General features: G+C 40.2%; 1 protein-coding gene across 2 annotated transcripts in view; it reads right to left on the reverse strand.

The window, feature by feature from the left end:
* The window catches only part of CAMTA1 (calmodulin binding transcription activator 1), a 117,595-nt gene that overhangs the window by 71,671 nt on the left and 29,533 nt on the right, over positions 1-16,391 (reverse strand). Inside the window, exons 2-3 of one of the 2 annotated variants that reach the window (XM_027975693.3) lie at positions 16,008-16,077; positions 11,077-11,195 (exon numbers count right to left, since the gene is read on the reverse strand). In XM_027975693.3, the coding sequence (XP_027831494.1) occupies positions 11,077-11,195; positions 16,008-16,077 (189 nt within the window). Of the gene's footprint in view, positions 11,196-16,007; positions 16,078-16,391 lie in introns of both variants that reach the window. The other variant, XM_060396524.1, reaches the window with a different exon arrangement.

Consider the following 16,391-nt stretch of genomic DNA (forward strand, 5'->3'; position numbering starts at 1 on the left):
GCACTAAAAGGGTGTGACCTCACGACACTCTGACTTGACCTTCTGTGCTGACTTCCCCCGCACCAGAGGGACACTCCCTGACCTCTTTAAAAAAAAACTATTTCAGCTCAAGATACACACAGAACGGTGGTCTCTCTTTGTGGGCTTGGCTTCTTGGAAAACTCCTGTATTTAATGAGCGATTATGCAAGATCGATATACAAAGTCTATCACTTTCCTATACATCAAAAACGAACAAGTGAAATTTGAAATTTAAAACACAGTATTATTTACATTAGCGTACCCCTCCCCCTCAAAAATGGCATTCCACTCCAGTACTCTTGCCTGGAAAATTCCATGGACTGAGGAGCCTGGTAGGCTGCAATCCATGGGGTCGCAAAGAGTTGGACAAGATTGAGTGACTTCACTTTTCACTCCCCCCCCCCAAAAAGGGAATTAAGTATAAATCTAACAAAATATTTACAACAGCTGTAGGAAGAAAATTCCAAAACTCTGATGAAGAAAATTCCAAAACTCTGATGAATTAAATAAAAAACTAAATAAATGGAAAAGCAGTCCACGTTCACAGATGGGAAGACTCACTGTTATCAAGATGTCAGTTCTTCTCAACTTGATCTCTAAGTTCAACACAATCCTCATCAAAATCCCAGCAACAGACTAATTAAAGTTTACAAGGAGAGACAAGAGACCTAGAGCAACCAACTCAATACTGAATGAGAACAAAATCAGAGGACCGAGGACTATCTGACCTCAAAACTTACTACAAAGCTACATAATCAAGAAAGCGTGTCGGGCTTCCCTGGTGGCTCAGTGATACAGAATCCACCTGCCAATGCAGGAGACACAGGTTCAATCCCTGGTCCAGGAGGCTCCCATAAGCTTCGGAACAGCTAAGCCCGTGTGCCACAACTACTGAGCCCGTGGTCTAGAGCCAGGGAGCTGCAGCTACTGAGCCCAAGTGCTGCCACCGCCGGAACCTGCGCGGCCTAGAGCCCATGCTCCACAACAGGAGAAGCCACCTCAGTGAGAAGCCCTCGCACCGCAACCAAGAGCAGCATCAACTGGTCTTTGACAAAGCAGCACAGGCAATACAGTGGAGCAGAGTCTTTTCAACACTCAGATAGTGCTGGAAGTGGGCCACCAGGTACCAGAAAAAGAAAGGATTCAAATACAGGCCTTACATCCTTCACAAAAGCCCAACTCATAATGAATCACAGACCTCAGCATAAAATGCAGAACTATAAAACTCCTATTAGATAACACAAGAACCAGAAGATCTTGAGTATAGCACTACAATGCCAAAGCATTACCATGGAAGAAATAATTGACAAGCCGGACTTAATAAACAACTGTTAGCTATGGTAAGAAAACCACTGTTAAAACTCAACAATCAGACCCTAGCAGACACCTCATCACAGGAGACATACAAATGGCAAGACTGTATATGAGAGGATACTCCACATAACATGTTACCAAGGAAACGCAGATTAAGATGACAGTGAGCTACCACTGCGCATCTATGAGAATGGTCAAAATCCAGAACACAGACAACAGCAAATGTTGGTCAGGATTCAGAGCAAAAAGAACTTTCTTTCACTGCTGCTAGGGACACAAAACAGTGCAGCCACGTTGGAAGACAGTTTGGCAGCTTCTTACAAAACTAAACATAGTCTTACCATATGATCCAGCAATTGCACTCCTTGGTATTTGCCCAGAGGAGTTGAAAACTTATGTCTACGCAAAATCCTGCACATGAATGTTTACATCAGCTTTATTCAAAACTGCCAAAAACTGGAAGTAGCCAAAACGTCCTTCAGGAGGTGAATGGGTAAATGATCGGCAGTGCATCTGGACAGTGGAATATTACTTAGCACTAAAAAGAAATGAGCTACCAAGCCATAAAAAGACACAGAGGAATCTCAAGTGCCTATCACCAAGCGAAAGAAGCCAATCCGAAAAAGCTACATGTTTTACGACTCCAACTACGACATGACATCCTGGAAAAGGCAAAGCTGTGGAGATAGTAAGAGATGAGCAGTTGCCAGGGGCAGGGAGGTAAAAAGGCAAGGCACAGACGACGGTTAGGGTGGCAACACTAACCTGTATGAAACTACAATGATGGAGGCATGTCACAAGTGCTTGTCCAAACCCAAAGAAAACGCAACACCAACAGTGAACCACAACACAAACTATGGGCTCTAGGTGATACTGATGTGTCAATGCAGATTCACTGCTTATAAAAAGGCACCCCTCTAGAAGGACTAATGCTAAAGCTGAAGCTCCAGTATCCTGGTCACCTGATGTGAACAGCTGACTCCCTGGAAAAGTCCCTGATGCTGGGAAAGACTGAGGGCAGCAGAAGAAGGTGTCAGAGGATGAGATGGCTGAATGGCATCACCAATGTAATGGACATGAACTTAGGGAAATTTGGGGAGATGGTGAGGGACAGGGAAGCCTGAAGTGCTACAGTCCATGGGGTCAAAAAGAGTCAGACACGACTGGGGGACTAAACAATAAGAACCACCAGCAGGGGATGCTGACAGCGGGAGAGGCTGTGAATGGGAGGGGGCAGGGCACCTACGGGAACTCTCCGCACCTTCCACTCAATTTTTCTGTGAACCTTAAACAGCAACTTAAATCATAATAAAAAGTCAATAGCAAAATCTAGGTGTGGCCTCCCAGGTGGCACTAAAGTTGGTAAAGAACTCACTTGCCAATGCAGGAGACATAAGAGATGTGGGTTGGGTCCTGGGAAGATCCCCTGGAGGAGGGCATGGCAACCCCCTCCAGTATTCTTGCCTGGAGAATCACATGGACAGAGGAGCCTGGCAGGCTACAGTCCCTGGGGTTGCAAAGAGTTGGACGCGACTTGAAGCGACTTAGCAGGCATACACACACCTGGAACCCCGCCCCTCAGACCTGCTCCCACTGACTCAGGCTCAGGCAGCTTCCCAGCCTACGTCAAGCTACTTTTCAGCTTTCTGGTTTCCTGGACATGGGGAACCTTTTTGTCCCCAGAAACTCCTCTGGAATCCCTGTAAAATGAATTCAGTGCTGAATGAAGCTGCCTTGGAATTGCACCCTGGTGGTACTTCGACCGCCCCACGGAGGCACACACACCTGCTCCACTTTGTTCAATTCCCAGGGCTGGAGCTCCTCCCACTTTCCCCACTTCTCCCTAAATGGAAACTGCACGGTCTTTAACTGTTACATTTACTTCAGCTCTGCACCCTTCACCAGACCAGAGAACACACAAAGCCACTGAGAGAGCTTCAGGAAACCCACACAGCATGCCCACAGAATTCTCCCTAACAGAGAAAACACTCTCACAGACACACAGTTATCTTTCATCACTCTCACTCCAGCCCATCTGTGCTTTCTCATCCATCTAGAAAGGAGTTTCTTTTTCCATCTTTTTTTTCCCCCCAGGCTTTTAAAAGCATTAAAACTCCAGGCTTCCCTGGTGGCTCAGTGGTAAGAACCCACCTGCTAATGCAGGAGACACGGGTTGTTCCCTGACCTAGGAAGACTCACATGCCGCAGGGCAACTAAGCCTGGGCATCACAACTACTGAGCCTGTGGCTCTAGAGCACGGGACCTGCAACTACTGATGCCCATACACCTAGAGCCCGTGCAACAAGAGAAGCTACCACCACGAGGAGCCCGCATGCCAATACTAGAGAGGAGCCCCGCTTGCTGCAACTAGAGAAACACCTGTGCAGCAATGAACGCTCAGCCCAGTCAAAAGTAAAAATAAACAAAAGCCTTAAAACCAGAAAACAGGTTATTTTTTAGGAACGTCTTTTCAAATTTCCAACAGAATTTCATAATCAAGATAATAGAACTTATCATTAGGAACATTTGATAAGTAATATTAAAAGGTCCAGAAGATGGGAGACAGGTAGGGAGGTAAGTAAGTAGATGCTGTCAGCTTTAGGGTTCTGCTGCTTTCAGCTCTCCGGGCCAAACAGAGATGGACAGGGAATGGGATAGAGACAATCCTTCATGCTTCCTCTTCCAAAAGAAAAGGTCACAAAAACTGGAGTATGAACAGAGCTCCACCAAGGCCAGAGGGACAGAAAACCCCCAACCTGCTGGGTGATGAAAATGTGGAATTAAATGGAGGTATTATACCATGCGTGTACTCACTACAGACCACTGAATGGTACAAACATAAAAATAAATGAAAGGATGATTAAGAATTAAAACAATAAGCAAACTCCCAAGCTGGCAACAGTGCTCGAGCCTCCAGAACTGGAGAACTGGGCTTCAGACAAATCTTTAAAGCTCTCAAAGCACAACCTCGCACCACCACCAAAGACACAAAAGAGGCCTAGAAGGCATCTCACCTAACACTCAGCTGAATGGCGGCAGAGCCAAGACTATAACCTGTTTCCAACTGGCCAGTTCTGTATCCTTTCCAAGACACTGGTGATCCTTGCATTCAGTAAGGAAGTTTTCATCTCAAACATTAACTCATAATCTGAAAAACTAAAACCTACAGCAATTATATTCTAGCACACAAACTCACTGCTCAAGTCGGTGATTTGTAACTACAATTGCAGGGGTACCCAGTAGTGTCATTTGAGTTGTTCTTAGACTAATGAGAAAAACCAGAAATGAACGTAAGACTAAATGATATATTTGTGCCAAGGCCTAATGACAGGCTTAGAGAAATGCTTGCTGAGCAAGAAAACAGTTTATGAATAGTTCGGTGCAGGAGGGGCAGGATAACTGCAGGGCACACAGTAGTGCCATGTGCCAAACTCATAAGAACCTGCCTGAGCCTGGATGGGACAGGGGTTGGGAGAGAATGGACACATGTCTGTGTATGGTGGAGTCCCTTTGCTATTCAACTAAAACTACCACAACACTGTTAACTGGCTATATCCCAACACAAAGTAAAAATTTTAAAATAAAAATCAATTAAAAAAAAAAAGAACCTGCCTGAGAACAGTCAGGACTATATTCACATTGCAAGAAACGATATAGATTTGGCAAAAACATCATCCACTACATTTAATTAATTCTGTTAATATAAATTTTATTAGTTTTGTGGTTTCTTTTTATGCAATATATATAATATTTGAGTTTTATATTCACAGAAGAACTCTAAGAATTTAAAAAACTATGCTGAGTTTTTTGTTTTTCCACATTTCATTCATTCAACAAATATTTATTGAACACAGAGTATAGGCCAAATATTCTTTCAACTGCTACATTCTGAAATAATATAATAAAAATAGTTTAGGTCAAACTGCACTGGGTCTACAGAAATTTTCTTCCTTTAAAGAAAAACTGCTTTAACATCTTAGATTTTATAAACATTACTGGACTCTCTGCGGGTAAGATGTGCTTCTTTTACTGCTCCTTGAGGCCAAACCCACCCGAATTGCTCTCTTCGCCTGCCTCCCCTCATGGATGTGGGGGGAAGTCCCACCCCCAGCATTTCAGTGTCCTCTGTCCCCTCTGCTACCACCTCTGCCACCGCAACACCAGAGTGACCGACACAGACTGTCTGATGAATAGGCCTGTGCTCATACGGATCGCAGCATCTATCCATTCACTTCACACCACTAAGTTAAACAGAGGAATTATGCTTAACTCAACTGCTACAAAATGATCAAATTTAATTTAAAATTTGGTACCACACACTGTACTCAAAAATTAAAGGTTGTCACTCTGAAAACCTGGTTCTCTGTATGTACTGTGGGTCATACATGCATTTTCCTCTGTGTGTGTGTGTGTGATACATGCACTTTCCTCCGTGTGCGTGCGCGCATGCATGCTCAGTTGCATGCAACTCTTTGCAACCCTATGGACTGTGTAGCCCACGAGACTCCTCTGTCAATCACAAAAGCCCTGCTTGGCCTCAAAGAATGATCTGGGACCAGTCAAAGCCGTAACACTGCCAAAATCTCTCACTCACCTTTATTATCAAAAATGCTTTTCAGTTTAGCTTAAATGTGGGAAATATAAAGAGTCTTAAATGGTCTCCAAAAAATGTGTGTCTATGTTTCAAAAAGATAATATGTAAGTACACTAGTACCTGATGTGAAGAGCCAACTCACTGGAAAAGAACCTGATGCTGGGAAAGATTGAGGGCAAGAGGAGAAGAGAGTGGCAGAGGATGAGATGGTTGGATAGCATCACCGACTCAATGGACATGGATTTCAGCAAATTCTAGGAGATAGTGAGGGACAGGGAAGCCTGGCATGCTACAGTCCATGGTATCACAAAGACTTAGTGATTGAACAACAAGTACACAAGTAAGACCAATAACTGCAAAAATTGTAGCCCTAAATCTACAACTTTGTAAGTTATACAAACAAAAATTTTAAATACAAAAATACTCAAGAATATATACCTTTACAAAAAAAATGATTTTAAACAATTGTAAAGGTGGGTTCTTGTTAAAATAATTGAAATGAAATATAATTTAATAATTTTCATAGTAATAAAGTCCATTTTTCTTACCTGAATATAAAAAGTTGGGGGGGGGTGGTATTCAGGATTTAAAATGCTAATTCTCTCCCTATAAAAGGCATTATACCCGAGGGTTTTTTCTTCTTCAGCTTCTCTGGCATGATTGTACCAGCCTGTATGTGTACTGCTCCCTACACAGACATTTTTACCATTAAAAAAATGCATTTAATATGAAAATCTCTGAAGCTACCACCACAAACCTTTGCGGCACTTTCTTTAAGATCAATACAAACTGGAATTCTTTTTTGTTTGCTTACTCTGGAGAAACTTTGTGTTAGAGGAAAAACAAACAAAAGGAAGAGCATTAATAGTTCAAAAATAGCAGCACACAAAAATGATCTGAACATACTGAAGGAGAACATTTTCATTATAAAAGGTTCATAGTGCTGCATTAACTTCACTTTGGAAGAACGCCACTGGAAACCCAGATTCGGCAAGGGGGGAATGCAGTAGTTATAGCTTAAGTCAAACAGCTAATTAATGACTAAACAAAAGAAATTTCAGTCTGGACAACATATATGGAGTACTAATATGTGTAATTATGAAGTAGTCATTTGAGCAATCAGAAAGTTGCATTAGCATAATTATTTCTGGCTCTGGGCTTTAAAAATATCAATATTGACTTAAAATGCAGAAATCTCATAATAGTTCACCTAATTATGTGAATACCAAAGTGATCATGAAATAAGAGTTGGTTCTCTTAACAAATGTGCTCTGTGTTGAATACACTTTTTCCTGCCCAGGATAAAAAAGTCAAGCCTATCAACCTGCCAGTTACGCACAGGTACAGAATTTCTGTTTTTAATGTACTTTCTTCCTTACCTAGAGCCCACACATTAATATTCATTACTAAGAGTTGAATCTCCTTCTCTAACACAATCTACTACTTTTCCAAAAAAATTCTCAGACAAAAATACAGTAAGTTTAGGTATAATACTAGAAAGTGAAAAATGAAGCAAATGAATAAAACAAAATGATCAGAAGTCACTAAGGAGGGCAAGACCTTGGGGAAGTCTTATCTGAAACTGCTCTTGGAACAGAACTGCAGAAAGTATGTGCTCCGAGATCAGGGGATGGGCTTGGACTCCCAAGGCCACCACTTTCAGGTGCTTTATTTAACAACTCTGTGGTTCAAGTCTCCTCACATACCATGTAAGAATAATCACAAAACCTACCTCACGGGACTAGGTCCAGGAATAAACGTGAAGATTCACGGAAAAAACTCAACAGTGCCTAGCATGCAGTAGACATTCAATAAATGGTAGCTGCCGTAATTATCATCATCATTATCATCTCCTGGGAAAGGAGTGTTTATGGCTGAGAAAGCATAAGCTAAAATTGATTTGTTTTTAGATACAACATTTATTTTGCAATTGCAAACAATATTCAAGAAGGGCAGGAGAGTTCACCTATCCCAATGAGTTAGAAAAGGTTAGAAGTACTGAAGCAGGCCCTACAATCTCTTTTATTGCTAAGAGTCTTCCTTTTCAGTGACTTTCAGCTTTACCAAAATTTGCATGTGAACCCAGAATACTAATTTTACATTAACTCTTTTTAACTGAAAACTAAATTACACTATGGATCTGCCAAGTACCCTAATGTGGTTAAGGGTTATGGGTCTTTGATTAAAAGCCTGAAAGACACACCACAGAATGAATGTTCCTGAGAACTAATCAACAACGTAGAAGAAATGAAGCTCAGACAGAGACGGGCCCTGTTAAGTGTGCTATCTTGACCAACAGTCCCTCATCTATAGAAGGAAACATGCTGCGTGTGAATGGGCACAATCTTGCTCCCCTCTCTCAAGAGATGTACACACACCGGTCACAGGTGGGTTTTCTCCAGTAACCAACCACAAATGTGACCACACAGGTGTGACAAAGGGCGCTTCTCAAGAGTACAGAGGAGTCAGATTCTAGCTGGGAATTCAATTGTGCACACCCAGCAGAGAGAGAACACGGGTGACAGAGAAAGACGACAGCTGACATCTCATCCAAGCAACCCCAGCCGCCAGTCTCCTTGGCGAGCAGATGCTGTGCAGAGAGTGAGATGGAAAACACGCGTCGGCTGTGCTCACAACTGCGCTCGTGCAACATGCCCCTCCCTACGCGAGCGCCTGATCCTGGCAAGTGGAAGCGACAGGAATGTCATGTGTGTCTAACACAGCTCCTAAATGCCAGCCAGCTCCCTCACGCGTCCTCCACTGAGACACGGTCGTCCCCTCCAATCGCAGAGGGACTCCACGCCCTGAGCCCCTGGAGAGATTCCACCAGTCCTTAAGGCTGCCTGACCATGAACCCACCTTACCCGGGAATCTGTCCCCTTCAGGTCTCAGTGGTGACATAAAGGACAGCAGGCTGAAGGACAAACGAGTTGTTTTGTTTCTATTACCCTAGCCAGTAAAAAAAGAAAAAAGGCAGGTAACGATCACCACATAACACCCTACAGAATTAACAACTGCTGTCACTCTAAGAGGCCTCTATTTTTCCTGAAGCCAAAACTCAACATGTAACAAAGCCAAAGTCCTCTACCCAGAAATACAGGCCAACTTTTGAATTCAGTTCTCTCGTAGGATTTTTCGTCAGGGTTGAGCTGATAGATCACTGAAGGCGCCTTGGATCACAGGGGAGAAGGGCAGTGCCCTGACCCCCGCCAGCCGAGGCCCACCCGCCCATGTCCCCAACCCCATGTTTTCAGCGGCAGTGACCACTCCTACAAATAGCCCACAGCTCTCAAATCCCAGTCTCACACTGCACGGGTCAGAGGGGAACACACTTCAGTCACACTGGGACCTAAACCATAGTCTCCGAGGAGCTACGTGAGCTGAGGTTCTAGAAGAAAATGCAGAACAACTTATCTGCCTTTTAATCTGGTCCTCTCTAAAAATTCCTTATTGGGTATTTTATAATGTATCTGAAATAATCGTAAGGTGGAACAAATCAATAATTGAGAGGTAAACAAATACGTGAAAGTTGAAGGCTGTGTTCAAAAGTTCCAAAAATGTTTTGAAACCACTGATCTAAATAATCTACCAACTAAATTTCTGACACTGTTACCTCCAGCTTTATAACTCTTAAGATCACTAATTTTAATTCACTAAGCAATTACTGGTTTCAACTGTAATTTCAAGTCAAAGTGAAAATCAGTTGCCAATTACATAAAAATGTAATATTGAAAAAATTATATGCTTTGTTACATTTATAAATAAACTGAAACTGATGTATAATAACAGCATCAAATCCTCTTTCAGGGATTACTAAGGAACATACTGAGTTTTTTAATATTTCATGACCTAGTTTTGACTTAGTGAACGGCTCCCAAATTGTATTATTTTGCTGACAGAGTAATGATCTATGATTAATTTTCAGCACATTTACTTTGTTTTCATGTCTAAAATGTCTGAAACAATTAACAGATGACTGATTAAAACAACAGGACTCTAAACCAGCTGTTTGTCAAAGGTATTTTGTCTAAGGGGGGAAATATAGTTTATGCAAATAATCAATACATACATACCTTTAAAGAAGTTTAAAATCAGTTGAGACAAAACTATGAGGTTCTAGTGAGTATTTAAATATATAAACTAGGATAAGTGAAGAGACTCTGATGTAACCTCTTATAACAAAACAAAAGCACTGTAGGTCAAGAATTTGAGCAGAACAATTTTTAAAAAATAAAGATAAATAGGCAGCACTATTTTTTTCTTGTATTTTAATGACCAATATAGGGTAGGGTTTTGTATTTATAACTTGGAAATAAATGCTGAACCAGCAATACGAACTGATTTAGACCAACTTCACAAAACCAATGACCCCAGCCATGTGAACTAAAGAAACAGAATTCCCAGCCTGATGGACACAGACCCAAGTCTCATCACCACGTGAAATGGGTATCACCCTGAATTGAAACAGATTTCAAAATAAAAAAGATGACAAAGCAATCCACCCTTAATATTAAGACTTCCAGATTAAGATTCACCCAAAAAAAAAAAAAAACCATCATCCAAGAAGATAAAACTCTGACTCACTCTACTTCATCAACCTTCTAACTGGATATCAAATAAACAACCTACTACACAGCCTTCATTCTTCATACAAATGCCTTTCATTAAAGTAAACCAGTTAATTCTCCATGCAAACTTTCTTCATTAGAGAAGACCAGAGCCATTTTGTTAATAAGAAGCCTGCCCTTCTCAATTCTACAGAAACTTCACATTGTCAAGACACTGCATGGTCTATGAACACTGGGGCTGTTCCTCTATTCATAAGAACTAAGCTTTAACTGAGATGCAGATAAGAGTCAACCACCAAATGCAAGACACCATAATGCAGGAAAACACAGACAGAAACTCATGCTATCTTAGTAAGTCAGCGTGCACATCTGAGATTTTTCAATGCAGGCCAGGCAGATCAGAGACTGTTCAAAACAACATGTTGGTCTTTGTCAAATCCAGATTCAGTATTCTCCCCATTCACAATTTCCTAATTCAGTATTTTGAATTTAAAGCTAACATATAGTAGTACTGCGCAAGATGACCTAGCAAGTTTGCCCTTAAAAAAATTAATACCCCTAGAAATAGAAATTTATCTACCTCATTAGTGTTCCATCGGTGCCTCTCTTTGGGTAAACTTGAACATTTCGGCAGACATTCAAGCAGCTTTTTCGGTAAAAAGATTTTTACATGACTACTATTGCTGTTCCCATGATCATCTATAAAGAAGAAAACAGTAAATTCAGAGAAAATAATAGAGAAAAGCTCCTTTTAAGTACACTGGCAAGGTCAGAAACAGCAGCTCAGTTTAGTCACTGGGAGACCAAGAGCATCATCCCTCTTAGTTAACAGAATTCATTGACACGCTTTTCAGGTAGATGGCAGCAGGACTGTGGTCAAGAGGCTCTACAATAAGACGGAGCTCTTGGCTCCATGGCGAGCAAGTGAACAGGGAACAGCCCAACAGCTGCCCAGAACCTAAGCATTGCTTTTAAAGGTTCTTTCATGAGGTTTCCATGAAGTACATCAAAATCACAAAATGACTTAACCTCACAAAACCTAGAAATCCTCTGTTAACCAGGTGGAAAAGGTTGTTACATTTTTCAGGAAAGAGGAATTAAAATATAACTACTTACTTTCTTGATAAACCAATACTACTACTTCATCCTCTAAAATACAAATGAGGCTTCTTCTTTCCAAAGAAAAGCACAAATCTGATAAATCTAAGGAATTTCAACCTGCAGGTAGCTACCTCAGTAATACAGAGGCTGGACTTTCTAGCCTAAATCTAAAAGCATATTTTAATTAATCTGAGTTATATATACATATCTATATACTTGATGCATTTCATCAAAACATAACTCTTCTAAATTAATGAGGGACAAGTTCAAGACTCTCAAGACTAGATGGTATGTCTGACTACCTTTCCTTTATGTGTTATTTCATTCACTTGTTTCTCTGAGTATCATTTCTTATTTTATTCCTGTAACAAAGTCCCTTTGCCTGGCTGCAAATTTCTTGCCAGGTTTGACACATTTGGGTCAAAGTTTCAAATTACCCACTCCAATTTTTTTTTAATGCCAAATGGAAGCTCCAATATCTAAAGGGTACAAAGCATAACTGGGTACTAAGGAGCAACACATTAAAATACTGAAGACTGACTTAGCTCCTGAAAGTCACAGTTGACATAACTCACTCTGCTATTAGGTGAAAAAGGGCTCTCATTTAGGAACCCAAGATTCTGACCCAGTTCTGCTGCTTTCTAATTGTGTGACCTTGGGTAAGTTACTTAATATTTTCCGTTTTCCCAAATCAAGGAAAATGAGATAATCTCTAATTCTCCTCCAGGCACAGATCCCTACAGAATTTACCGTCACGTTCAGTAACTTTAAATGCCTTAGAGTTAAACAACCTTATATAGGCACAGAGGTTTATCAGTTAAGAATGCTGAAAGTGAAATACAGTAAGTAATATATTTTTCCAATCATTTAGTACAATTTTGTTTAGCACAGACTACTTTTTGAACATGTGAAAAACATTAAAGAATAAAAAATAATTTTGCAGTCCTAATAAAATCTTCTCCAAACATTTTTCATCTGATTAACACATTTCTTCTCAAGGAAAAGATCTTCACAGGAAAATATTGGGCATAGTCATAAAGTCTAAAAAAATTTACTGCATCATATGGAGATATTTTATAGGAAGGAACTTAAGAGTTTTAGCGTATTAAATCTTTTTTGGTCCATGAATTACACAACCAATTGAATTATAATGCATATCCTCTATTTCTAAAAGCAGTATAAAAAATTTGAAAAACTGAAAAACTGACTGCTTTGAAGAATCCAAAATTTTAATTTAACAGCAAAATAAAACTAAACTTTTTTAAAAAATCTTGCTATGAAACTAAAAAAGAAAGTGCTTAACTAGAAGTTCATAGAAAGTTCTGTATGAATTACACACTATAAAACCTTCGCAATTTTATGTGCTTATGCATGCTCCCTGCACTTCATCCTCCCAAGGGAGGTGCCATGGGCCATAAAACTTGAAAGCGCAGAATTCCAAATCACATGAGCCTTCACCTCCCTTCTCTCTTCCCCTAAAGTGGTTTTACTCTGCTTTTTAAAAATCTCCCATGATGTGTACAATCTTGAAAACAGAGGTGATATTCTAACATCTATACTCAATTCTGATATTTACCAATTACAGGGTACCTTTTATGAAAACAGTACTATGCTACTGTAGGCTTACTTTGAATTGTATATCACTAGCCATAGCTCTGAAAAACCTGTTCAAGTGTAATTCTGACAATGAACAGAACATTAAACCCAAGCTTCTAGTTTTATGTTTGTAATCATAACCTGATGTTAATTATCTGTCCTTTTAAGTCTCCTTGAAGAACCCCACTGTCCTGGGGCACAGAAAGCATGTGAGTGAGTGAGTGAGTGTGTGTGTGTGTGTGTGTGTGTGTGTGTGTGTGTTTAGACAGAGACAGAGGAAGCACTCTTTTCAACAGCACATCTAACTGCTAGAGAAAAGGCTTCCATCTTCTACTCTGATACAAAATCAGGCAGTGGTGAATGGGCCCACAGGCTTTTAAAGAGGAAAAGGAGAGTGGCTGGGTAAGCACTGTCTCAGTCGAGGTTCTAAATTTAGCACTTTATGGAGCTGTGCAGCCATGGGTTCAAAAGGAAGAGAAGTATGACAGGCCAATGGGTTCCCCTTAATCAGTTTTTAAACTGTGCTATTTCCAGAATTTCAGGTTCACGCTAAATATAAATTAGATGTCTTTAAGAAACATAACAATGGGTATATTTTCCCACAGTGCATTATGAAGATGGAAATTTTAATACTGGGGAAAGAATATCAGCAACTCCAATAGCCAAAGCGTTAACACTTATGTTTTCAGTTTTTCTAGTTAAAGTGGGATAAAGAGTAACTCTGCTTCCACATCAGAAAAGAACTGCTCACATGGCTATATTGTGTTTTTTAATTAAATGTTGCTTTTTAATGTTTTTGGAGTAACTATAATTGATATAATAATTAGACAAAACATGTACCAGATATTAAATTCTTGTCTCAGTTCAAGGATTCTAACGGATCTTGAGTTAACACTGAAAATAAGCCATATGGGGGTTTCAATTGCATCTCAGTATTTAAACCCAAAGAGTAAAACTCTGACACTGCAAAATGGAAGTGTCAACCAAATACAGTAGAATATTTCATTATCATTATCTTGTAAAATCTGCGTGTATGATATATGACTTTACAAAATCATTTTCTAACCTACTTCACAATAAATATAACTAGTGAAGCTCCTGAAATTGACAGATGATTGTTTGGCTGACAGCTATAATTCTAGAGAATGAACCATTCTTTCCAGTCAACCTTCAAATATTTTCCATATAATAATTTTAGAGGCATAGTATAACTCAACTGGAACTTTCTAAAATGTACAAGAAAACTCATTCACTTAGTTAATTGGGCAAAACTTATTTTCATGGTTTATTTCTAAATTTGAGATTTCACATTACCAAATCCTTCATTTAAATCTAAAGAAATGTATTTGACCTTTTCTTTGGAACACACTGTTGACGGCTGCAAGGTAAGTCATAACTGTATTAACTCTAACCTGGAAATGATGCATCTATTTTTGGTTTTATGAATAATTATAAACTGTTATTCAATCAAGTTGATGATTAACCTCTCAACCTCTAGAACAAACTGTTCAAAATAAGTTGGTCTAACAGTGTATCAAACTGCTAAATCTTACTGGAAATATATTTGATCAACAACTTGGAGTGGTAAAATTAAATGGAAGCTCTACAATTTTCTGTTTAGCTCTAATTATTATGTGCTTAGATTTAATTAGTAGGATAGGAACTGATTCAGGAAAACATAAGCGCGTATTGTTAAATTCAAGTCAGCACAGAGCTCACAGCAGCAAACACTGCCATTACTGACCTAAGACCTGCAAATCACTATTCATCCAAAGTAAATATTAATTAAGCACCAACTATGTGCCAAGCATGGGTATGATTTCCTCTTATTCCTTCCAGAGAAATTCTCCAAAATGAATAAAAACTCAGTTGTCATTATCCAAAGGATATTTAAAAGGCTAAATGAAAAAAATTTTTAACAGAAATAAGTAACTCGCTTTGCTGCTTCACAACACCTTTCCTCTCCCTAGAGTGGGTGTGATCATCCGATTTTACCCCTTCTGTTCTCAGGTGGCCCAGACACCCTTTCCCAGCCAATCATACTACCAAACCTCTGACCCGGGTTCAGGTCAGCTCAGGCTCAGGTTTAACAAACTCCTCTATCTGAATTTACATTTTCGACCTAAAAACATGTAGGCGGGGGCAGATAAAGTGGGGGAGGCCCAGTAGCCTTACGACCAACTGCCATCAATTTGGGTTTGGGGCATCTTCTCCTGCTTCATTCCATTCAATTTTCATTTGAGCCGCACATGATCAAGTACATTTATCTTCTACTGTTTATGAGGGAGCAGACATTTGTGAGACTTTATATCAGGCATCCAGAAAGGATTTTACATTAGACTCTCTCATTGAATCCTCACAATAACCCACCTGGGCATAATTACCCCCATTTTACAGATGAAGAATCTGAGGTTCAGATTAATTTGCCCAAGATCCACAGCTAGTAAGTGGCTCACATGGGATTCAGACATGACCTCTGGCTTTTCCACAATACCACAGGCTCCAACTCTGTGGAATTTGACACTAGAATTCCCAAATTGTGGTATTTTAGGTTAGCTAACATTTGCAGAATGCTCTGAGTTTCCCATGTGATTAAACTTCCTCCTTTTTTAATCTTCATAGAAACTTTATGAGGGGAGTTTGGTTTTGCTACCCTCAGAAGGATTAAGTAACTCATCGAAGATCACACAGCAGGTTTAAGGCAGAACCCAGGTCTTCTCACTGCTGATCCCAGGCCTTCCTGCACTACAGTGATGGAGCCACTGTCACTGCCAACCCACCCCTTCCTGTAAGTCAAAAGCTTTCGAATCCTACCTTCTAGAGGTGGCACGGTGTTGAGAACACAGTAGGTGCTAGTTCCGCAGAATACACTTTGGGAAACGCTCTAAGGAAACAGAAAATAAAATGTAAAACTAATCTTTGAAAAAGATAAACACTGGCTCTTCTGTGATATTCCTGCCAAAGATGCAAAACCTGAATCTAATCATGAGGAAATATCGGACAAATCCAAATTGAGGAGCATTCCACAGACTGGCCTGGAAACTAAGAGCGGCAAGGTCATGAAAGTCAAAAAAGGACTGAGAACTGTTCTGGATTGAAGGAGGCTAGGGAGACAATAAAGTGCAACCTAGGGTCCCACTGGGCCTCTCCCTACCAGGTCAGCACTGGGTCAACAGGCACCACTGGAAGAGCTCAGAG

This window comes from Ovis aries, chromosome 12, assembly GCF_016772045.2.
Source record: "Ovis aries strain OAR_USU_Benz2616 breed Rambouillet chromosome 12, ARS-UI_Ramb_v3.0, whole genome shotgun sequence".
Taxonomy (NCBI): Eukaryota; Metazoa; Chordata; class Mammalia; order Artiodactyla; family Bovidae; genus Ovis; species Ovis aries.